Source organism: Pongo pygmaeus, chromosome 2 (genome assembly GCF_028885625.2).
Source record: "Pongo pygmaeus isolate AG05252 chromosome 2, NHGRI_mPonPyg2-v2.0_pri, whole genome shotgun sequence".
NCBI classification, from domain to species: Eukaryota; Metazoa; Chordata; class Mammalia; order Primates; family Hominidae; genus Pongo; species Pongo pygmaeus.
The window spans coordinates 115,436,983-115,463,215 of NC_085930.1; the positions used below are offsets into that span (position 1 = coordinate 115,436,983).

The 26,233-nt window shown below is 38.6% G+C and overlaps 1 protein-coding gene across 2 annotated transcripts in view; it reads right to left on the reverse strand.

Annotated features, from left to right (window-relative positions):
• Nucleotides 1-11,277: 11,277 nt before the first annotated feature.
• Nucleotides 11,278-26,233, reverse strand: part of OXSR1 (oxidative stress responsive kinase 1) — a 92,862-nt gene continuing 77,906 nt past the window's right edge. Inside the window, exons 12-18 of one of the 2 annotated variants that reach the window (XM_054481234.2) lie at nucleotides 23,939-23,974; nucleotides 20,526-20,672; nucleotides 19,028-19,092; nucleotides 16,738-16,790; nucleotides 15,285-15,353; nucleotides 14,369-14,433; nucleotides 11,278-13,942 (exon numbers count right to left, since the gene is read on the reverse strand). In XM_054481234.2, coding sequence (XP_054337209.1) covers nucleotides 13,868-13,942; nucleotides 14,369-14,433; nucleotides 15,285-15,353; nucleotides 16,738-16,790; nucleotides 19,028-19,092; nucleotides 20,526-20,672; nucleotides 23,939-23,974 — 510 coding nt within the window. In that variant the 3' untranslated portion in view covers nucleotides 11,278-13,867. Of the gene's footprint in view, nucleotides 13,943-14,368; nucleotides 14,434-15,284; nucleotides 15,354-15,385; nucleotides 16,454-16,737; nucleotides 16,791-19,027; nucleotides 19,093-20,525; nucleotides 20,673-23,938; nucleotides 23,975-26,233 lie in introns of those variants that run through there. The other variant, XM_063662024.1, reaches the window with a different exon arrangement.

Here is a 26,233-nt window from a genome sequence, read left to right on the forward strand (position 1 = left end):
CTAGGGATCAAAAACACTGCAACAGAAATGAAGAATGCCTTTGACGGGCCTATTGGTAGACTGGACATGCCTGAGGAAAAAGAATCTCTGAGCCTGAGGGTATCACATAAAAACTGCCAAAACTGAAAAGCAAGAAGAGAAAAGACGGAAAGGTGAAAAACAGAGAATAACCAAGAACTACAGAAAAACTACAAAAGGTATAACATGTGCAATGGGAATTCTAGGAGAAGAAAGAAAAAGGAGCAAATGAAATATTTGAAATAATAATGATTGAGGAGGGGGAGGAGCCAAGATGGCCGAATAGGAACAGCTCCGGTCTACAGCTCCCAGCGCGAGCGACGCAGAAGACGGGTGATTTCTGCATTTCCATCTGAGGTACCGTGTTCATCTCACTAGGGAGTGCCAGACAGTGGGCGCAGGTCAGTGGATGAGCGCACCGTGCGCCAGCCGAAGCAGGGGCGAGGCATTGCTTCACTCGGGAAGCGCAAGGGGTCAGGGAGTTCCCTTTCCAGGGGTGACAGACGGCACCTGGAAAATCGGGCCACTCCCACCCGAATACTGTGCTTTTCCGACGGGCTTAGGAAACGGTGCCCCAGGAGAGTATAGCCCGCACCTGGCTCAGAGGGTCCTACGCCCACGGAGTCTCGCTGATTGCTAGCACAGCAGTCTGAGATCAAACAGCAAGTCGGCAGCGAGGCTGGGGGAGGGGCGCCCGCCATTGCCCAGGCTCCCTTAGGTAAACAAAGCAGCCTGGAAGCTTGAACTGGGTGGAGCCCACCACAGCTCAAGGAGGCCTGCCTGCCTCTGTAGGCTCCACCTTTGGGGGCAGGACACAGACAAACAAAAAGACAGCAGTAACCTCTGCAGACTTAAATGTCCCTGTCTGACAGCTGTGAGGAGAGCAGTGGTTCTCCCAGCACGCAGCTGGAGATCTGAGAACGGGCAGACTGCCCCCTCAAGTGGGTCCCTGACCCCTGACCCCCGAGCAGCCTAACTGGGAGGCACCCCCCAGCAGGGGCAGACTGACACCTCACACGGCCGGCCAGGTACTCCAACAGACCTGTAGCTGAGGGTTCTGTCTGTTAGAAGGAAAACTAACAGAAAGGACATCCACACCAAAAACCCATCTGTACATCACCATCATCAAAGACCAAAAGTAGATAAAACCACAAAGATGGGGAAAAAACAGAGCAGAAAAACTGAAAACTCTAAACACCAGAGTACCTCTCCTCCTCCAAAGGAACGCAGTTCCTCACCAGCAACGGAACAAAGCTGGACGGAGAATGACTTTGACGAGCTGAGAGAAGAAGGCTTCAGACGATCAAATTACTCCGAGCTACGGGAGGATATTCAAACCAAAGGCAAAGAAGTTGAAAACTTTGAAAAAAATTTAGAAGAATGTATAACTAGAATAACCAATACAGAGAAGTGCTTAAAGGAGCTGATGGAGCTGAAAACCAAGGCTCGAGAACTACGTGAAGAATGCAGAAGCCTCAGGAGCCGATGCGATCAAATGGAAGAAAGGGTATCAGCCCTGGAAGATGACATGAATGAAATGAAGCGAGAAGGGAAGTTTAGAGAAAAAAGAATAAAAAGAAACGAGCAAAGCCTCCAAGAAATGTGGGACTATGTGAAAAGACCAAATCTACGTCTGATTGGTGTACCTGAAACTGACGGGGAGAATGGAAGCAAGTTGGAAAACACTCTGCAGGATATTATCCAGGAGAACTTCCCCAATCTAGCAAGGCAGGCCAACATTCAGATTCAGGAAATACAGAGAACGCCACAAAGATACTCCTCGAGAAGAGCAACTCCAAGACACATAATTGTCAGATTCACCAAAGTTGAAATGAAGGAAAAAATGTTAAGGGCAGCCAGAGAGAAAGGTCGGGTTACCATCAAAGGGAAGCCCATCAGACTAACAGCGGATCTCTCGGCAGAAACCCTACAAGCCAGAAGAGAGTGGGGGCCAATATTCAACATTCTTAAAGAAAAGAATTTTCAACCCAGAATTTCATATCCTGCCAAACTAAGCTTCATAAGTGAAGGAGAAATAAAATACTTTACAGACAAGCAAATGCTGAGAGATTTTGTCACCACCAGGCCTGCCCTAAAAGAGCTCCTGAAGGAAGCGCTAAACATGGAAAGGCACAACCGGTACCAGCCACTGCAAAATCATACCGAAATGTAAAGACCATCAAGACTAGGAAGAGACTGCATCAACTAACGAGCAAAATATCCAGCTAACATCATAATGACAGGATCAAATTCACACATAACAATATTAACTTTAAATGTAAATGGACTAAATGCTCCAATTAAAAGACACAGACTGGCAAATTGGATAAAGACTCAAGACCCATCAGTGTGCTGTATTCAGGAAACCCATCTCACGTGCAGAGACACACATAGGCTCAAAATAAAAGGATGGAGGAAGATCTACCAAGCAAATGGAAAACAAAAAAAGGCAGGGGTTGCAATCCTAGTCTCTGATAAAACAGACTTTAAACCAACAAAGATCAAAAGAGACAAAGAAGGCCATTACATAATGGTAAAGGGATTAATTCAACAAGAAGAGCTAACTATCCTAAATATATATGCACCCAATACAGGAGCACCCAGATTCATAAAGCAAGTCCTGAGTGACCTACAAAGAGACTTAGAGTCCCACACATTAATAATGGGAGACTTTAACACCCCACTGTCAACATTAGACAGATCAATGAGACAGAAAGTCAACAAGGATACCCAGGAATTGAACTCAGCTCTGCACCAAGCGGACCTAATAGACATCTACAGAACTCTCCACCCCAAATCAACAGAATATACATTTTTTTCAGCACCACACCACACCTATTCCAAAATTGACCATATACTTGGAAGTAAAGCTCTCCTCAATAAATGTAAAAGAACAGAAATTGTAACAAACTGTCTCTCAGATCACAGTGCAATCAAGCTAGAACTCAGGATTAAGAATCTCACTCAAAACCGCTCAACTACGTGGAAACTGAATAACCTGCTCCTGAATGACTACTGGGTACATAACGAAATGAAGGCAGAAATAAAGATGTTCTTTGAAACCAACGAGAACCAAGACACAACATACCAGAATCTCTGGGATGCATTCAAAGCAGTGTGTAGAGGGAAATTTATAGCACTAAATGCCCACAAGAGAAAGCAGGAAAGATCCAAAATTGACACCCTAACATCACAATTAAAAGAACTAGAAAAGCAAGAGCAAACACATTCAAAAGCTAGCAGAAGGCAAGAAATAACTAAAATCAGAGCAGAACTGAAGGAAATAGAGACACAAAAAACCCTTCAAAAAATAAATGAATCCAGGAGCTGGTTTTTTGAAAGGATCAACAAAATTAATAGACCGCTAGCAAGATTAATAAAGAAAAAAAGAGAGAAGAATCAAATAGATGCAATAAAAAATGATAAAGGGGATATCACCACCGATCCCACAGAAATACAAACTACCATCAGAGAATATTACAAACACCTCTATGCAAATAAACTAGAAAATCTAGAAGAAATGGATAAATTCCTCAACACATACACCCTCCCAAGACTAAACCAGGAAGAAGTTGAATCTCTGAATAGACCAATAACAGGAGCTGAAATTGTGGCAATAATCAATAGCTTACCAACCAAAAAAAGTCCAGGACCAGATGGGTTCACAGCCGAATTCTACCAGAGGTACAAGGATGAGCTGGTACCATTCCTTCTGAAACTATTCCAATCAATAGAAAAAGAAGGAATCCTCCCTAACTCATTTTATGAGGCCAGCATCATCCTGATACCAAAGCCTGGCAGAGACACAACAAAAAAAGAGAATTTTAGACCAATATCCTTGATGAACATTGATGCAAAAATCCTCAATAAAATACTGGCAAACAGAATCCAGCAGCACATCAAAAAGCTTATCCACCATGATCAAGTGGGCTTCATCCCTGGGATGCAAGGCTGGTTCAATATACGCAAATCAATAAATGTAATCCAGCATATAAACAGAACCAAAGACAAAAACCACATGATTATCTCAATAGATGCAGAAAAGGCCTTTGACAAAATTCAACAACCCTTCATGCTAAAAACTCTCAATAAATTAGGAATTGATGGGACGTATCTCAAAATAATAAGAGCTATTTATGACAAACCCACAGCCAATATCATACTGAATGGGCAAAAACTGGAAGCATTCCCTTTGAAAACTGGCACAAGACAGGGATGCCCTCTCTCACCACTTCTATTCAACATAGTGTTGGAAGTTCTGGCCAGGGCAATTAGGCAGGAGAAGGAAATCAAGGGTATTCAATTAGGAAAAGAGGAAGTCAAATTGTCCCTGTTTGCAGATGACATGATAGTATATCTAGAAAACCCCATTGTCTCAGCCCAAAATCTCCTTAAGCTGATAAGCAACTTCAGCAAAGTCTCAGGATACAAAATCAATGTGCAAAAATCACAAGCATTCTTATACATCAATAACAGACAGACAGAGAGCCAAATCATGAGTGAACTCCCATTCACAATTGCTTCAAAGAGAATAAAATACCTAGGAATCCAACTTACAAGGGATGTGAAAGACCTCTTCAAGGAGAACTACAAACCACTGCTCAAGGAAATAAAAGAGGATACAAACAAATGGAAGAACATTCCATGCTCATGGGTAGGAAGAATCAATATCATGAAAATGGCCATCCTTCCCAAGGTAATTTACAGATTCAATGCCATCCCCATCAAGCTACCAATGACTTTCTTCACAGAATTGGAAAAAACTACTTTAAAGTTCATATGGAACCAAAAAAGAGCCCGCATCACCAAGTCAATCCTAAGCCAAAAGAACAAAGCTGGAGGCATCACACTACCTGACTTCAAACTATACTACAAGGCTACAGTAACCAAAACAGCATGGTACTGGTCCCAAAACAGAGATATAGATCAATGGAACAGAACAGAGCCGTCAGAAATAATGCCACATATCTACAACTATCTGATCTTTGACAAACCTGAGAAAAACAAGAAATGGGGAAAGGATTCCCTATTTAATAAATGGTGCTGGGAAAACTGGCTAGCCATATGTAGAAAGCTGAAACTGGATCCCTTCCTTACACCTTATACAAAAATCAATTCAAGATGGATTAAAGACTTAAATGTTAGACCTGAAACCATAAAAACCCTAGAAGAAAACCTAGGCATTACCATTCAGGACATAGGCATGGGCAAGGACTTCATGTCTAAAACACCAAAAGCAATGGCAACAAAAGCCAAAATTGACAAATGGGATCTAATTAAACTCAAGAGCTTCTGCACAGCAAAAGAAACTACCATCAGAGTGAACAGGCAACCTACAAAATGGGAGAAAATTTTCGCAACCTACTCATCTGACAAAGGGCTAATATCCAGAATCTACAATGAACTCCAACAAATTTACAAGAAAAAAACAAACAACCCCATCAAAAAGTGGGCGAAGGACATGAACAGACACTTCTCAAAAGAAGACATTTATGCAGCCAAAAAACACATGAAAAAATGCTCACTATCATTGGCCATCAGAGAAATGCAAATCAAAACCACAATGAGATACCATCTCACACCAGTTAGAATGGCAATCATTAAAAAGTCAGGAAACAACAGGTGCTGGAGAGGATGTGGAGAAATAGGAACACTTTTACACTGTTGGTGGGAGTGTAAACTAGTTCAACCCTTGTGGAAGTCAGTGTGGCGATTCCTCAGGGATCTAGAACTAGAAATTCCATTCGACCCAGCCATCCCATTACTGGGTATATACCCAAAGGACTATAAATCATGCTGCTATAAAGACACATGCACACGTATGTTTATTGCCGCATTATTCACAATAGCAAAGACTTGGAACCAACCCAAATGTCCAACAATGATAGACTGGATTAAGAAAATGTGGCACATATACACCATGGAATACTATGCAGCCATAAAAAATGATGAGTTCATGTCCTTTGTAGGGACATGGATGAAATTGGAAATCATCATTCTCAGTAAACTATCGCAAGAACAAAAAACCAAACACCGCATATTCTCACTCATAGGTGGGAATTGAACAATGAGAACACATGGACACAGGAAGGGGAACATCACACTTCGGGGACTGTTGTGGGGTGGGGGGAGGGGGGAGGGATAGCATTGAGAGATATACCTAATGCTAGATGACGAGTTGGTGGGTGCAGCGCACTAGCATGGCACATGTATACATATGTAACTTACCTGCACATTGCGCACATGTACCATAAAACCTAAAGTATAATAATAATAATAATAATAATAATAATAAAAAGAAAAAAAAATAGGAAATCAAAAAAATAATAATAATAATGATTGAGGATTTCCCCAAATTAATGTTGGTCACTAAACCACAGACCCAGGAAGCTAAGAGAACACAAAGTAGAATAAATGCTAAAAAAACTACACCTAGGCATCTCATTTTCAAACTACAGAAAATAAAAGATAAAGAAAAATCCTGAAAAAGCCAGAAGGAAAAAACACATCTTACTATAGAGGAGTAAAGATAAGAATTACATCTTTGGGAGGCTGAGGCAGGCAGATCACGAGGTCAGGAGATCGAGACCGTTCTGACTAACATGGTGAAACCCTGTCTCTACTAAACATACAAAAAATTAGCTGGGCATGGTGGCACGTGCCTGTAGTCCCAGCTACTCGGGAGGCTGAGGCAGAATTGCTTGAACCTGGGAGGCAGAGGTTGCAGTGAGCCGAGATCGTGCCACTGCACTCCAGCCTGGCAACAGAGTGAGACTCCGCCTCAAAAAAAAAAAAAAGAATTACATCAGCTTCTCCTCAGAAACCACATAAGCAAGAAGAAAGTGGAGTGAAATATTTAAAGTGCTCAGAGAAAAAAGCCCCACCAACTTAGAACCCTGTATCCTGTGTAATTATCCCCCCAAAGCAGTAGAGAAATAGAGACTTTCTCAGGAAAACAAAAACTGGGGTAATTTGTTACAAGTAGACCTGCTTTGCAAGAAATGTTAAAAGAAGATCTTCAGAGAGTAGGAAAATTACGTAGGTCAGAAACTCAGAAGTATATAAAGAAATGAAGAGTATCAGAGAAGAAATAAGTGAAGGTAAAAAAAAATGTTTATTTTACTTAAACATAATTGACCTAAAAGATAACATTTTCTTCAAAATAACAGCAGCAAATTAGATTATCTTTGCTTGTATATATATATACATATATATATACACACACACATATATACATATATATACATATATATATATGTGCTTATGTGTAACTGAAATGAATGACAGCAATAACATAAAGGATGAGAGGGAGGAAACAGGATTATTTTGTATTGGTACTACCTGTGAAACAGTATAGTGTTATTTGAAAAGAGACTTAAATTAGTTAGAAATATATATTGCAAACTCTAGTCAACTACTAAACAAAGATAAAAAAGAAATATAATTGGTATGCTAAGAAAAGGGAGAAAATAAAATCATATAAAATTCTCAATTAAAACTACAAAAGGCAGAAAAAGAGTAGAAGACAAAAATAAGTTTGAGGAACAAGGCCAACAAATAGAAAACTATAACAAGTGTTAGTTCAACTGTATCAATAGTTGATCACTTTACACGCCATCGGTATTAAAAACATCAGCAAAAAGGCAGAGGTAGTCAGTGTGGATCAACAAACCCAAGACCCAAAACTACATGTTTTCAACAAGAAACAGACACATATAGATTAAAAGTAAAGAAATGGAGAAAAATATACCATGCAACACTAATCAAAAGATAGTAGGAGTAGCTCAGACCAAGTAAAGTTACCAGGGATAAAGAGGGACATTACTTAATGGAGTCAATTTTCCAAGAAGATGTAACAATCCTTAATGTGCACGTACCTAAAAACAGAGCATCAAAACATGTCAGGCAAAAACTGATAGAAGTGGAAGGAGAAACAGATGAGTCCACTATTACAGTGGACATTCACATGCAAAAAAACTGACTCTACAATCTTACACCCTTCACAAAAATTAACTCAAAATGAATCACAGACCCAAACAGAAAATGCAAAACTATAAAATCCTTAGAAGATAACAGGAGAAAACCTTGATGACCTCGGGCATAGTAATGACTTTTTAGTTACAACACCAAAGATGTGCTCCATGAAAGAAATAACTGGTAAGCTGGACTTTATTACAATTAAATGCATCTTCTCTGTGAAAGACACTGTTAAGAGAACAAGAAGATAAGCCACAGACTGGGAGAAAATATTTGCAAAAGGCATATCTGATAAAAGACTGTTAACAAAACTATACAAAGAAGTGTTAAAACTCAATAAGAAAAATAACCTGATTTTAAAATAAGCAAAAGTCTATTAACTATAAATGGCCCTTTAACCTTCCAACCTCACATATAATTAAAGAAACCAACACCAGGATATCATTTCTCCCCAACAGTTCATCAAAAATTAACAAGTATAATATATTCTGTTGGCAAGTCATGCTTACATAAGGAAATAATTGAACTCACACATAGTGAGGGAAAAGGGAAAGCTCCTCCTCACAGTAGAATTCCGATTAATAAATGTAGAAGAAATGATGGAAACAGAAAATCTTCATTTAGTCAGAATCTGGGACAGTTAATTTAAAACAAAAAAGAAAAAAATTATTTAGCAAATATCACAGTTATAATTATGTTAGGTAAGAATCATCAAACAATGCTAACATTTTTGAGCAAAGTATGATGAGTAACAAGATTTATATAATCTCAAACTACCTCCTCACAAAACATTAATTTTAAGAGGAAAAATGTAACTTTACAGTGGAGAAATCCAGCAGACACACCTTAACCAAGCGATCAGTTAACATAACCACTAATGAGATGTTTACATGGTGTGCTTCCTGATGATGAATTGCAAAGAGCCTGACATCAATTCAGTGGTTTCCTTTCTCTAAATGCATAGTCTGAATTTAATCATGAGACATCAGATAAATCCAAATTGAGTCATTCTGCAAAACAACTACCCGTCGTTTTTCAAAAGTGTGAAGGCCATGAGAACAAAGACACACAAGGAGCTATACCAGGTTGAAAAAGTCTAAGGAATTATAACAATTAAATACAATGTGAGATCCTGAATTGAATCGTGGGACCAGAAAAAGAGTAGTAGTGGAGCAATTGACAACTTTTGCGTAACGTCTGTAGACTATATTATGTTATGGACTATACAGACTATATGACGTCTGTAGACTATTATGACATCAATAATATATCAATGTTAATTTCCTGATTTTGATAATTGTAAGTAGTTATGTAAGATGTTAACATTTGGGGAAGTTGGGAGAGATGGGTATAGGGGAATTATTTGTATTGTTTTTGTAATTTTTTTTGTAAGTCTGAGATTATTTCAAAATAAAAAGTTAAAATTAGGGGGGAAGTGGGGAGGGCAAAGGACCTGAACACACACCTCACCAAAGAAGATATGCAGATAGCAAATAAGGCTATGAAAAGATGCAAATGTCATTAGGAAGTTGCAAATTAAAAAGAAGTATCACTACCATCTATTAGAATGGCCAAATCCAAAATACCAGTAACACCAAATGCTGTTAAAGATGTGGAGTAACAGGAACTCTCATCCACTGCTGGTGGGAATACAAAATGGTACAGCCACAAGTTTTGGCAGTTTCTTACAAAACATAGCCTTACCCATGATCCAGTAATCGTGCTCCTTGGAGTTTATCCAAATAAGCTGTTGCTGTTTTCAACTGTCTACACAAATATCTGCCCCCAGATGTTTACTGCAGCTTTATTCATAATTGCCAAAATCTGGAAACAATCAAGGTGTCCTTCAGTGGGTAAATGAATAAACTGAGGTACAGACAATGGAGTATTATTCTATGTTGAAAAGAAATGTGCTATCAAGCTATGAAAAATCATTGAGGAAACTGAAACGCATATTACTAAGTAAGAGGAAAATTTGAAAAGGCTACATACTGTTTGATTCTAACTATATGACACTTTGGAAAAGGCAAAAGACAGTAAAAAGATCAGTGGTTCTCACAGGCTAGTGGGGGAGGGAGGGATGAACAGGTAGCACAGAAGTTTAGAGCAGTGAAACTATTCTGTATGATACTGTAATGGTGGATATATGTCATTATATATTTGTCAAAACCCATAGAGCGTACACCACCAAGAGTGAACCCTAATGTAAACTATGGACTTTGGGTGATAATAGTGTGTCAATGTACATTCATCAATTGTATCAAATGTACCTCTCTAGTGGGGGATGTTGACAGTAGTGGAGGCTGTTTGTGGGTGGAGTCAGGAGGTGTGTGGGAACTCTTTGTAATTTCTACTCAATTTGATTGTGAAACTAAAACTGCTCTAAAAATTAAAGTCCATTAAAGAAAAAAAAAACCTTGGGGTAGATGACCTGACCCAAAGGAGGAATCCCTGAATGGATGCACTGAGTATTGCTGCCAAACAAATAAAGCTAAGGAACCAAGCCTAGTGATATAACCTGATCTTGTCAGAAAGAATGGGCAAGTGGAAGCTCAATTTGCCCTTGACCCCTTTCTCTTCCCTCCAGATATACCATGGTCACTTATGAGTAACCAGCAGCTCCTTCCTATCCCCACAATAGTTTGATTCCACTTTTTTAACTTGCTTATCTTGAAAGCAAACTCAACTAGCTGTAGGCCAAACAGTACTGTCAACTCCAACGCTCCATAGCCCTGAACTCTGAAATACCAGGACCCACAAGCAGTGTTATCATGGATCAAAAGCCACTGCTGTTGGGAAGGACAGATGATGAGGGAAGATTCCTCCTGCAGTGGGAGGATAACAGGAATACAAAGGAGCCTAGAATCTTACATGTAACTTCACCATTGCAATATCAAAGCCAAGAAGAGGTAAGTTCAGCCCTGTTCTGAACTTTCTAAAGAGACTCCCAAGGGCTTGAATCTGGCATCCTTCCTTGCCCAACAGCACAAGCAAAACCAAAGATTTAAAAAAGATCAAAAGATAATAAAAGGAGTTCCATATCCCATCCTATGCAATTCCTTGGGCTGACCTCATCCCTCCCTTTTAGGGTTACAGTTTCCCCAACTATATAATGGCTTTAATGGTTCTAGATAATTTGTAGATCAACAGACACACTTTACAGTTTATATGTACTTTGGCTTCTATTCGCATGAAAAATTAATGTTGGTAGTGATTCCCTGACCCACAACCCACAGCTCTCCGCCAACGGCCACTAAAATAAAGCATCCATACACCACTAAGGACAATTGACTCTTTATTGATTAAAAATGAAGAAAACATGCAGTAAAATACAAAGTCCAAAAAAAGGAGGAAAAAGTTGAATATTTTACATCTTCCATAACCTAGCATACATCATAAGGAGGAATCTCCACTTATTGGTACATCATTATTCGCTCCTCCAGATTATTAAATATTATCAGCTGGCTCTAGGATTTGGTTCAAAACTTAAGCAAAAACCCAAACAAATCCTTTAGTCATTTAGAAAGACCAAACATTTCACGAATAGCATTGGCACATATTACTTTGTGCTATAGTTAGTCCCTACTCCAGGGACAAGGGGATCCTGGGACCTAGTGAAAGAGGTGCACTCTGAATCAGCATTCCTAGAAAGGAGTACAGTCACTCACTAGGTTACGTGCTGTTCCACCTGGGCAGCTTCTGTTAATGTATTTTCTCAGTATCACTGCACAAGCCAGCAAAGGGAGTCTACCACACATCATGCAGAAGAAGAAGTAACACTGTCCTGGGACATGGTGTCTGTCTTCTAATTCCTAGCAGGGAAAACAATGAACTGAAAAGAAGGAGAAACCCCAGCCCAATTCTATTTGCCATGACTGCCCCACTGCAGTTCACAGGTAATGATGGGCTAGAGAAAGTGAACAGGGGATGGGCTGCTGCTCACTCCCAGATGGGCACCAGACCATCTCCACAAAGAATGCTAGAACAGAGTGATGCTACCACCCCTTGGATTCATAAATAAGTAGATTTTGATGGGTTTGAAAAAAAAAAAAAAAAGACTCTAAGGTAAGCCACTAGTCTTGTGCCAAAGAGGATGCTATCTCTTTTCTATACCTCATTCCCACCTCCCCGTCCTTGTTCCTCTCCATCCCCCCTCCACAAAAAAAGAAAAAGAAAAGCTAAGTATTTTTCTAGCAAGCTGGTCAATCTTCTTTTCTCCCTCCTGGCTCAGCAGGCTCCCTCCTTTTACCAAGACTGCTGGGACATTGAACTTCAGTGTCTGATCATCTCACCTACTCTCCTCCTAACTCCCATCTGAAATCCATCTCTTCTCTTCCTCCCCAACATCCATCTCTTTCCCAACATGCCTTTGCACCTAGAGCAGGTGAAGAAAGCCCATGACTAAAACTAAAGACTCAGAATGAAACAAAAGGTGTGACAAGTTATTTGTGGGGAAGGTTTTCAGATATGTTCCAAGAGAAAATAAGGTACAACAACCTTGTTCATCAGACCAACAATGCTGGAAAGGGCTCGAGTGATTCTGTAAAGGGCAACTCTCCACCTTTCCAGGGACCCACAGCCCATCTTTGTGTATCTTTTTAAGGCCAGATTGAGTATCCCACTCATATATAAAACTCGGTAGGGTTACTAGCAGTTAGACAAAGACTATGAAACGGTAGGAAAAAAAGAAAAATCAACCTCACTGATTATTCACATATTGCATTACGAGTGCTCTTTTTTAAACCTAAAGAATAATTTATATTATTTCTGTAGAAAATCAAATGAACACTGTCTACTCATAACACCTAAAGGTCACGGCACATGTGGTTTCACTTTCCATCTTGAATTAGCTTCAGCACAGAGACCCCCTCCAAAGGGTCAGTGCAGGAGAGCAGGCAGAAGGCAGGCCTCTCTGGCCCAGTGTGTGTCTCCTTTATTGCTGTAGAAATCTCAGCCTTGCATACCCATTTCCTCATGACTTGGAGGCCAGGCAAACTGATTTTCATGGGAGGATTGAGTTTTTCTTCAATTTAATATTTGAAAATAAATACTTCTCCAATGATATGAATTATGATTTTCCTGTTCAAAAACCACCTCTGGCAAAATTCACATTTACAAGCCATTACTCGATGTTGTCTGTAAAAACAATCCAAAGTTCCACTTTGAAGGATCCAATGGCTGAAGTTCGGCTACAGTCAGATGTTTTGCACCAGCTGAAGTTAAGGCTAGCAACCCTTTCTGGAGAGAGCAATGAAGAAGGGGGTGCCTGAGAGCAGCTTCAGCAAAACGCTTAGAAACACCATGAACAAAACAAGAACACAGTTTAGGCTGCCTCCATCTGAGGCTGTGCTTTTTCCTAACAAAGGTTGCTAGAATTCACATCAGGTACAAAGAAAAAACACTAAATTAAATTCTCTGGGCTCCAGCTGAACAATCAATTCTACTTCAGTGGTAAAGAGATATCCCAAGATGTCCATATCCTGGCAGGTGTGGGGGAACAGGCAGGATGAGGAAGCCTGATACAGCTGCTACTTTTCCACCTGGGCCATCATTGGAGTAAGGCAAGAATGAGCTGACAGATCTCCCTCCTGGGCCTTGAAGCACATGGGCCACTTCTCAGGTGGAGGAAGACAGGGGACATATGAAGTAAGTTTACTAACGGAACTCTGGGGATGCTGGCCACTAGTGATCCAACTTTTCTTTCCCTGTGGGAAAAGGAGGAATGATGGCAGGAAGAACATAAAGACTTCTAAAGCTCCTAGCCGGGAGGTTTGTTGCTGGGTTCTTTGGCAGTAGTGGGTTTAGGCCAATAGAAGCAACAGAGATACGCATGTGTGGAATCTCCTTAGGCCGCCTCTTCCAGGGTTGTGGTTTAGCTGATGCTGAGCTGGGCAAATCCTATCAGTTTACCATCATCAGGAATATCCGAGCCTTCGACACCAGATGCCTAAGAACCAAACAAAATGAGAAACTGTGATTATTTATAAACAAACTTGCAGGTAGCAAATAAAACAGACATGGGATAGTGGGAAGGTAGGCAGTGGGCAACAGGTCCCTAGGATACAAATAGGAGACTGACGAAGGTGTTTATTCCAGAAAAGAGGGGGGCTGGGTAAACAGCTAGAGTCAGACTGGCTAATAGTTTCTCTTATGAACAGCCAAGGGTCTCTGAGGTCAGAGGTTTCCTGGCATGGACAGAGGAAGAGAGGCCACTCAAAGGGAAACATCAGCCCAGGGCACTGGGGAGGCTAAATGAACACAATCCACCACATTTTAATATTCTCATCACTCAGGGGATATAGAAGCTGGTCTGGAGAAGCTGCCAGTGTATATAAAAGGCAAGATGTTTTCATAAGGAAGAAGGGATGAGTACCAGTTTGAAAGTGACAGATCGATTTGACTGAGGTTCTTCCACAATTTTCTGCAAATTAGCTGCCACTATAATCATACAAACAGAGAAGGTAATGAATGAGAAGTTACATAAATCCACTTTCAACCATATTTTAAAAGCTTAAATGGTAGTTAAGAATATGCTTTGTACAATCAAAATGGAAGCAGACAGATCAAATAATCACTCCCCTAATGAAAGTGTCTTTTAAACGCATTTCTAAGTAGTACACCTTGAACCACTGTCAAATTAACTTTCTTTAAAATGTTGTATTAACCTAGGAAAAACATGCAGGTAAAAGAGGTATGATTTCCTGATTTACGGATCAGAAAGCCCAAGGCCAGAAGTCAACAAACCAGCCTGTGGTCTGTTTTTGTTCTCCGGCAAGCTAAGAGAGGTTTAAAAGCGACAGACGCTGTACATGGCCTGCAAGGCCTAAACTATTTATTATCTGGTCTTTCACGGAAAACTGTGTTTAAGGACATGGTCTGTTCCTTCAGTAACATGGACCTGTGGCCTCATTGGGCCTTCTCTCTTCCTTCCTGCTTTTCTAGGACTAAATCTCTAATGACTTTTGCTCAACTTGGGCCACAAAAATTAGGTATCCAAAACAGATCAGATATGGCCAAGCTTACTTTAACTTGTGACTTTTGCCATAATTTCTATTAATCTAAAGACCTTGAGTGTGCTTTTACTTACCATCATTGGAGGTCACAAAGCAAACTCAGGTGAAATTTTGTGTGTGTGTAAGGAACTGTCCCATTACCTGTAATTTCAGCAAAGTCAAGAACCATTTCAAGAACCATCAGACCTACTCAGTGGAATAAAAAACCTGCTTTTCTATGTACTAAGTATACAGACAGAGACACAGGACCCCATGAGCAGAACGCAATGGAGTTACCTATTACTAAATCCCTTCCGTCGACCAGGCCAGCAGAAATGAGTTCCTGAGAGACACCCTCTGCTGTATCTGCAAGGACAAAGAAGACAGTGGTCTGTTTTTTGTGCATGCTTGCCACTGTTAACTCTCACAGCTCGTGTGGGTGTCAGTGTGCCATGCTAGGCCCAAGCTGGATGCTAAATCCATAGAACCAAGAAGGCAGGCAGGGTCTTCCTTCCATACAAAGACTTTTCCTACCACTGAGATTATCTCAAGTGGAATTCTCACAGATCTAGCTAGAGGGCAGAATCTGTATCAACCAGGTAGCAAATATCTGAGACATGATGTTGAATACTGAACATCTCTAGGGCTAAAAAACCAGAATGATTTATTCTCAAAAACTAAGGCAACAATTTTTGTCTCAAAAAGTTTTTGTCTCTTCTCTTTGGGAATCATACTCCAAGTCTTTTGCTAAAATCATTTACTTTTTTATGCTGGTGGGCTTTTCTTCTTATCTAGTTATTCCAGGTGGTACAATCTGAGCAATGGGTATAACCAGAAACTAAAAAGATGAGGACAGAATATCCCCAATTAACCTCATCTTCAACCGACTCAGTGGTATTGGTTGCCAAGGGCTTGAAAATGAGCCCCTCAGAGGGAAGAGGAGGACTGCTGCGGAGAGAGTGTCCACACATTCACACAGGCAACCAGCAATTTGAATTAATTCCTGAAAATGTGATGTTGCCTAGTGTTTAAAAAGTAAAACAGGTAACACCTCTGTACACCTGCATCTTTTCTCTTTAGTGGTTAGTTGCTCATGATAGTGAGACAGCAAGAAGAATAAGCATGATACACAGAAAAGATACTTGCTGGCTACTACCCAAATTAGAACCCTGAGTAATAAAGGCAAGAAACAAAACACACCTTGTTCAAGGTGAAGTTCAACAGCCAGAAACAGTACATGACAGACCTCAGCTTCTGTCTGAGGAGAGAGGAGACTGCAGACCTTGTTTCTTTACCATCATGGAGGACGACCATGTATAAAGAATGAACTTTGGATTCTGACAGATCTGGTTTGAATTCCAGCTATGCCTCTTTCCAGCTGTGTGACCTTGAACAAGTTACTTTGCCTCTAAGTCTTGATTTCATCATCGATAATATGGGGATAATAATTTTTCCTTAGTAGGCTGCTGTGAGAATTTAATAAGATAACGCTTAAGACAATGCCTGGCCTATAGTAAGCTGTAAAGAGCTATTATATATTTATTACTGTTTGTATTATTATACAAGGTTTTCTAAATGTGTTTAGTAGCCAATGAACTGCATTTTTATCTTACTCATATGCTCCCCAAAACCAGGAAAATTTTTATTATCCTTTAAAAGCAAAACCTCACAAAGGACAGAAACTTCATGACAAATTTCACTGAATCACAAATTAGAAGCTATTTTGTTTTCAATCCGTTTGATGCCTCACCTCTCCCAGGAGTAAATTCAAATCGAATATCATTTAGTTCTTTTTTGGAATTCCTAGGAAAGAAAGCAGAATGCATAAAATAAGAATTTCTAAATTTATGCAAAGAGATTCTGCCAACATATATTAAGAAAGCTGTGCCTCAAGAAAGACTGTTTTGTTCCCATATATCATATGATATATTCAGATATGTTCACACTGCAGAGCTCAGAGCAAAACCGATTCAGAATGACCATCTAATTGTCCTACAACCCTTTGAATCTATGTCCCTTACTGATCAATATAAAAATTTCATGCCTTTGAGTAGATTCTTATATGCCCACTCCCATCCTTATTCCCACCAAGAACATATAAAACTAAGAGGAAAATTGTATGAGCACAGGGAGGTGTGATTAAGATGATACAGGATGCCTTTTTCATCCTTATCCCCACTCCTACATGCCCACAATTCATTGCCTACCTCTGGTGATCAGTCTTGGCAGACTCATAAAATGAAATACATGATACTCCCTCAAATTCCATAGGAATTCAAAGAATATATGAGAGATGGGGATAATAAGGAAAAATTTTAGAGGTAGTTTTTATATAGGACTTAACAGATATGCAGGATTTGGGTAGGCAGAGAGGATAGGGAAAGAAATTGGGTCCATACTGGTAGCAGAGTTACTACATGACTCCAGAAATTCAAACATGACTGGTGAGGTACAGTTACAGTGATGATCACACCATGTACTGAGATTAAGCAGGATCCCTGGAGGTTTTGTTTAAAGACAGAGAAATGAGAACATTATATCTAAGGGCAGATATGCCTGCTCACTTAGGACTCAAATCTATTTTATATAAATAATGGAGAGGGTTTACTTCTATTTGATGAATAATATACTTGAGGATGTTACTGAAATTGTACTTAAAATAGAACTACCCATCTCAAATATAACATGCCCCAAATGATTTTCCCTTGCATTGCGTTCTTTCTACACAGGTACATACAAACTTATACTTCTGCATGTATATACTACCTGAAATTTGCTTTTAGCTGTGTAAGTACATAGTTCAAATCAACTTCCAACCTAGACTTGATTATTAAGGGAGCCATTTAATTTTCTCTTTTCTCAGTATCCACCTTTCCACAGTACCAAAGAGTGCTATACATAGTCTGTGCTTAATACATTTCACAATAATTTTCTTAAAGTGTTATTCTTTATGTAGAATTAAAACAGCATGAAGTTGTCAAGACATCCTAGTAACTCAGAATTTTTGAGATGAGACCAGGTATACTAAGTAGGCTTCTGTAAAGGAAAGGTAACCAAATATGCTTTTCACATTTATGGCATAAATGCATTGCTCCTAGTGGCAAGGAGCAATGAGATTCTCCTACCACATTCTCTTAAATAGCTCTTGCTGCCTCTATCTCCAATTAGGACCTTACAGAAAGATGACCAGGAATTTATATGTGCAAGGGGAATGAGTTAATGGTAATTCAGTGGAACTCTTTTTTAAAATGTTAGTAATAGTTTTAAAAGGCCTGAGTTGCCTCAAGTGATACTTTAATACTAATTTTTTTTCAAATGCATTTATGAGTAGAAAGAGACCTAACTAGAGCAATACAACAGCCACAGTGATTCTGACAAGAAAGCTCTGGAATTTGAATCCAGCTACTAGTGCTGGTGGTGGTGGGGGCGGGGGGGTGGGAGGGGCGCAGGGAGTTAAAATGAACAGACTGCTACCTATGGCACTTCCTGCTGAGCAATCTGTCAGGAACTCTCTATATGTTCCCACCAAGAACCACCAATTTAGGGTACTTGCTGCAAAACAGAAACAGACTGCAAAAACATTTAGAAGTTTCCTTTTAACCTTCTAAAAACAAGGCCTTTATTTACACAATCAAAAAGTGCTCCCCTCTTGGGTTAGTTGATCTCAGAGTTTACCTTGTCACAATTATAAGACTGATCTTCAGATAAGCCAGTTAGTGCTGCTCCCCTAAAAACTGTTCCTCAATTACAGGCTACACTTCCTAACCCAAACTAGCTACACTGCAAATACACAAATTCATCACCAATTAGCATAGAAACAACTGAGAGAACATGTGCACCAGTTAGTCACAACACCTGCTAACATGCAGGTCCTCACACTGTTGCTATTATTTCTGGGGAAAATAATACACCACCAAGCAAACAGAGCTTGATCCTGGAGGATATACAATCCTATCCAGTTACTCTCAGGCACAGACTATTACAGCACATGCAGAGTATTCAGAAAACAAAACAAAACAAAACAAAAAATGTCTACTTACCTTAATCTTAGTACTAGACTGATTGGGATCTTGGTTTCTTGTGAACCTGATCCTGAAGACAAAGCCTAAAAATCATTGAAAGGTATGCAGTCATTGCCTGAAACATTAAGTGGGAAGGTGACTAATGGTCACTGGCAGAGGAATCATCTACTTGGCAGCAATTTTCTTCATCTGCAGCTGAGGTCATACTAATCCCCAGGACATTCCCTGCTGGAGGAGGACATGCGCTCCAAGGCAGCAACAAAAGCCGAATGTCAACACAATGAGAAAGACAACTCTCAAGCCCAGATGAAATTTCACATATAGCCACATTTACATTTTATATTTCTGAGACCCCTGTTCCCCTCTACAAGACTGAAAAACACAAAGCTAGGTTTCTCATTTTTTAAAAATCTGCCAGTGCACCACATGGCAGTACAAAAGGTAGAGCCTGAACCAGCTGCCCTTCAGAAATCCATCCAACCCATACGCAGGTTCCAATCTTTTTATGGCTAAACTCATCCTCTCTGAAAATTGTACAGCTATCGCTTGCTTATGGGAGGACATGCATTTGATTTAAGTTGTTTATAAAATAAATCTAATTTTTCCATCAGTTTTCCTAAGACAACTGTATCTTTTCCCATATGCCGGGCAGAAATGGAAAGCTTGAGGGATGAAAAAGTTAGATGAAGTAAGTGCCATGACTAATTGGAAATGCTGAAAGCAGTGATCTCCAAAGGCAGAACACGAGATGATCTACTGGAGTGCAAAAGAGAAAAAAAAATCAGACCTTTAATTTATATTTCTTTTCATCTAAAATGTTAGACAAGAAAATGGAACTTCTAATATTTAATAAATGGATGCTGAAGTCTTACTTTAACCATGTACCATAGGGCCACATGTTGTATGCAGTGTCTGAGGTTTATTGAAGGCAGAGTAGGAGTTACACAGCATGTAGCAGCCCACTGTGGGGCCTTCATTCAGTTGGCTCCTCTCAAAGAAGTATGATTTAATAAAGTTTGTGTGCGCCTGGATAAATGAGTTTATAGATTATAATACCCAGACTTAATAAACCAACCCTCACAAAATTGACAAATAACTTAAAAAGAGTAATAGAGAAAAACCACAGAAAACAAAGAGTATTAATAAAAAGTATAAGCCTGAGTGAACAACAACAAAAATAGTACAGCCATCGATTCTCCTAGTCTCTGTTGAAGTTCATCAGCTGCATTCTGAAGTTAAATGTAATTATCTAACACAAAGCTGACAAGAAATTAGCCCAAAATTTTTGATGTTTGAAATATTTCCATCATTAACTTATTCTGTTGCTTAAAAACCTGCATGTGATCCTTGTAAAATTCTTACCTGTACATGCTTAAAAATGTGAAGACAGAATTTCTAACTTGTTTCAAAATCTACCAAGACATTAACCTGATTACATTAGGTTGTATTCCACGTTAATATCTGCTCTTTTCATCTATCCAAAGGAATGACCATGAAAGCATATCCCTGGCTTTACCTGAGCTGTTTTTGCTGGCTCTGCAGTGGGTGGGAGAGAGACTTGAGTTGGCTGTGTAGGCATCTGACCAGCTGGCTGAGGTAGATGAGCAGAGATCTGTTCTGGAACTTGGAGCAAAGTACCCACAGGATCAGTTGTTGGAAAGAGCTGTAACAAAAACACACATACAGTGTTGCTTAAGTTGTGTGGAAAGGGAGGCAGGTCTGCTGACAGCAAGTTCAGCCTTTCAGGGTGGTATTTTCAAAGTAGTTTTTGGGTAGTGTACAGGTTTTGTGTCTACTCCGAATATATCTATTCCAAATGGAAGTCAAATATTTCTAGGCTTTTAAACTTTTAACAACTCTGTGAGGTATAATTTATATTTCTCTACATTTACCCACTGTAACTGTACAATTTGGCGATTTTTGTACCATATACAGAATTGTGCAACCATCACCACGATCGTTTTAGAACACTTCCATCACCCCCAAAAAGTCTTCTTGTGCCTATAGTTAGTTCCTGCTTCCACACCCAGCCATAGGCAACAACTGATCTAATTTCTATAAATTTGCTTTTCTGGATATTTCATATAAATAGAATCATATAATATATAGTCTTTTGTGTCTGTCTTCTTTCACTTTGCATTATATTTATCTTTAACAAAATCTATTCCATTCCTTTGCCCAGCAAAACAGCACCTCCAAAATACAGATTTAAGTATGTAATACAAAATTATAGAAGCTATATTTTTCCATGCATGAGGACTTTGTATTTCTTACAATCAACCAATAATTCCTTAACGTATCTGAAATGCATTTTAAAAGTGAATGTGATACTTTAAAACTAAAAAAAGTTATTTTATATATGTTATTTTGTATGTCTGAAATAGTTCATAAATTTTAATTATGTAGTTTGGGGGAAATGACTGATACTGAGTATAAAAGCAAGTTAAACATAATCAAAATTATGCAGTTAGTGGGGGAGAAAAAACGATGCAATAGCCAAAATGTAAAGTTGAAAGAGAAAAAAATTCAAAGAGTAATAATAGAGGCTGAATAGGTGATATTATATAAGCAAAATCAAGGAGACAAGGAATAAAATTTTGTGTTCATTTAACTTCATATATAAGAAGTCATAAATTACTCATTGGTTCTAGATTTTTATAGAAAAGTAGGCCTTTAAGAGTACTTTTGAAAATGTTAATTATTAATACTATTTCAGAAGACTATTAGCTTCCAAATTGTATGTACTCACATTTATCTATAGTAAAGATGCAAAGGATATATTTTTAAAAGTAATGAGAGGATGCACAGAAACTGGAACCCTTGTTGATGAGCATGTAAAACGGTGCAGCCTCTATGGAAAACAGTATGATGGTCCCTCAAAAAATTACAAATAGAAGTACCATATATCCAGCAATTCCACTTCTAGGTAAACACCCCAAAGAATTGAAAGCAGAGTCTCAAAGAGATACTTGTACACCTATGTTGACAATGGCATAACTGACCACAGCTAAAAGGTAGAAGCAAACCAAGTGTCCACTGACAGATGAATAAAATGTGGTACGTGTACACACACACACACACACACACACACACACACAGAGGAATATTACTGACCCTTAAAAAGTAAGGACATTCTGACATATGCTACAACATTGATGAACCTGAGAACATTATGCTAAGTGAAATAGGCCGGTCACAAAATGACAAATACTGTATAATTCCGCTTATATGAGGTACCTAGAGTAGGCAAATTCATACACAGAAAATAGAATGGTGGTTGCCAGCGACTGGGGAGAATGCAGTTACTGTTTAATAGCCAGAGTTTTAGTTTGGGAAGATAAAATAGTTCTGAAGATGGATGGTGGTGATGGTTGTACTACAGTGTGAATACACTTAATACCACTGGACCATATACTTGAAAATGATTAGGATGGTAAATTTTACATTATGTGAATTTTATCGCAAATTTAAAAACAAAGTAATGAGCATGAGAATATGAGTATGCAAGAGTTCATGTGGAGATGATATTTAGGCAAAGGAACAAGGAGAAGACTAAAAACAAAAACTAATCTGTAAAATAGCCTCTCATTCAATTTCTGAGAAATCAAGTATTAGTCAACATAGGTTAAATTAGAAGTAACGAATAATCCTGAAGTGTCAGTGCATTACAACAACAGTTGTTTCTTGGACATACTTCAAGTCTATCTCTCGCCAGCGGGGGCTAACAAGCTCGGTATCATCCTCACTCAGGAATGCAGGTCATGGTAGCAGGAGTAAGGAGACAAGGGGAATCATGAGTGGTTCTCACTTCTGCTAACATGTCACTGGCCAGAGTAACTGACATGGCATATGTAATTTCAAGGGGCAGGAAAACGCAATTCCCTTACCAAGAAGAGGAGCCACACATATAAGTGAACAACAGTTCTAATACAAGCTGACAGATATCGGCCTGTTAGTATGTGAAGGAATAGTATTTGTTTTTACTCTTAATACAGTTCTATGTAAACAAATGTATATAATCACATACACAAATGTACTTTATATACAAAATAAATTAAAAAACAAAGGTTACCTTTTAGCAAAGAGGCAAGAATAGAATTGGTTTAAGAGCAAGAGATGTGTTAAAACCAAATACTGAGCTCAGAATGAAGATGCTGCCAGAAGTAAGACTGTATGACAGAATAGACCATAGAAATGATTGTTTTCCTCCAGTAATGAGAATAGGGAAAACCAGCCCAATAAGAATCTGTTTAACAAGATTTCCTATCATACTGACGCAGTAACCACAGAAAATAGAACTTATTTCACAAGAGAAGAGGCTGAGGCTGAAAGAAAAAATTCAAAAAGGACAGGTGGCATATGACAAATTCACAAACAAATTAATGCAAAAACACTACTTTTCAGCAGGGCACACTGGCACATGCCTGTAATTCCAGCACTTTGGGAGGCCAAGGCAGGGAGACTGCCTGAGCCCAGGAGCTTGAGACCAGCCAGGGCAACACGGTGAGACCCTATCTCTACAAAAAATACAAAAATTAGGCATGGTGGTGTGTGCCTGTGGTTCCACCTACCCAGGAGGCTGAGGCGAAAGGATCACTTGAGCCCCAGGAGGTCGGGGCTGCAGTGAGCCGTGATTGGACCTCTGCACTCCAGCATGGGTGACCAGAGTAAGACCCTGTCTCAAAAAAATAAATAAATAAATAACTTTTCACTTCCAGCAGCCCAAGCCAAAAATAAAAATAAAAAATTCACAAAATCAAAGAAGCAAGGAAGAACATTCTGAGCCCTTAGGCCAACTTTTAAAATTTGATTGGTATAAAGTTGCATTCCCATTTAAGCACACATATGCACAAAAAAAAGTGCTTAGAATTGAAACCAAAACAAAAGCACATATACTTTAACAAGGATTCAATAATCACAATTACTTACCTCAGAATTTGATATTGATTCTTTCACTCGGGGAGACTAAAAGAAATACAAAAAGGATGATTGTTAACTCACAACTCGGGTTACTTGTAGTCAGTCCCAAACTGCAAGTGATGTTAAATGCAAGTCAACTCCATTTAATTCTGATCCATATATTAACTCACCAGCAAGTCTACTGAAAGTTTTCTGGAAAAAATAACTGTCATGATAGTATTGTATTTTTTGTCCAGGTAGCCTGTAACAAATACATCAATGTACTTATCAATTTTAAAATTCTGTATTTTAAAATTGTGAGCTTTATAAGCATACATAATGGGACTGTCACATTCTCCAAAGTAAAATTCTTTCTACTAATCGTGAACATATTATGTATATAAGATCCCAGACCAAACCTAAACTTTTAAGCTAATTATCCAACACATTCTCAAAGCAGAGTAATTCTGTTTACAGGCTTTAATGGAGAAAACTCTCGAGCCAAAATTGATCTGAAAGCTGCATGTCAAGAGTCTACTACCCTTAGTCTTGGTGTTGGATATTTGGGAATCTGGTATGTAAAGAAACACGGGTGGTCCAAAAATAAAGCATGGACCACTAGCAAAAATAAAGGTAGTGGAAATAAACTGATACTTGAGGTGAGGTCTCAAATATCTGGTGTAAACCACATTTATTAAGAAATGACCAATTATAATCTGCCATACGAAAATTTAAGCTATTTGGTAAATAATAAAAGTTAGCAGTAATTCTGGATACAGGCACTGTACTTTACGAAAAAACTTACCTCTAAACAAATAACAATTTATGGTAAATTCTGACAACGATGGACTTAGTCAGAATATGTCAAAGATCAATTGATGGTTTTTTTTTTAACACTTTTATCACCATTTCATTAAGGAGTAATCAAAGTTCAGGTAATAGCTAATGTAGCATACCAAGTAAGTGGCCAACCCAAAACCTTTTAAAAAAAAAAAAAAAAAAAAAAACTTTGTAAATACTGAATTCATCCAGACTACAAGAAAAAACTTTTGTAAATAATTTCAAACTTACAGAAAAGGTGCTAGAATAACAATACAAGAACGTAAGTATACCCTTTACCCCAATTCATTTATTATTAACCTTTTTTCCCCTCATCTGCTTTATCATTTGGGTGCTCACTTTCTCTTTCTTTCTAAATATATTTTTCCTATACCACTTGAGAATAAGTTGCATATATCATGGCTGTTTACCACTTAATAATCAGAGTGTACATTTCCTAAGAATGAGATGTTTTCTTATATAACTTCACACTATAGTTCTCATTAAATTTAACATGATATAATACTTTTATCTAATTTATAGCATAAATGTCAACTGACACTAATGTCCTTTGTAGCTTTTTGTTTTTCCTCCAGTATCGAATGCAGTCTAGGATCATGTATTGCAGGTAGTTTTCACGTTTCTTAGATTTTTAAAATCCGCAACATCAACATTTTTGGAGAATACAGTCCCTCCACTCCCACCACATACTTTATTTTAATATATGTCCCTCACTTGGGGTTTATCTAATGTTTCCTTATTATTATATTTACATGAATTCCCACTTGGAATTCTACATACTGACGTGTCCTTCTTACTGTATTACATGTTCATCTGCCCCTCGTTGGTGATGTTAATTTTAATCACCTAGTCAAGGAATTTTCCTACTTCTCTGGTATAAAAAAACCTTGTTTTTTTTTCCCTTGTGGTGAATAGGTAATATGTGGGGACATACTTTAAGACCTTGAAAATACCCTGCTTATCAAAACTTTCCCCTATATTTAGCTTCATTGATGATTCCTGCCTAATCCTATCCTTACGACGATGATTGTAAAATGATGATTTTCCATCTCCAACACTTGTCCATATTTACTGGTCAGCACTTGGTAGCCTACTGTAATGAAGTACCATTCCTTTTCCCCCATTTGTTTATATATGTATTTGTTACTGGTATAGACTCATAGATAGCTATTTTCTAAATTGTTTATAATTAATTATTGCACTTTATTTTGGTGGTTAAATTGTCCCAGATTTTGCCAGTAGGAGTAACTTCGAGCTGGCGCTTGTGTCCTTATGAGTTGTTGTTTTTTTTTTTAAGTATCTTTTCCTTCTGGCAAAGGAAGATAATATTCAAGATTCCTCTTATATTTTCCCTGCCCAAGCCCTGGAATCAACCATTTCTCAAAGGAGCTCTGCTTCCCTTTAGTGGGGAATGGTATTAGAGACCATTATCTGGATACAGGGCATGTCATTATTGGGGTTTCTTTGCTTCCAGGCCATTCAGTG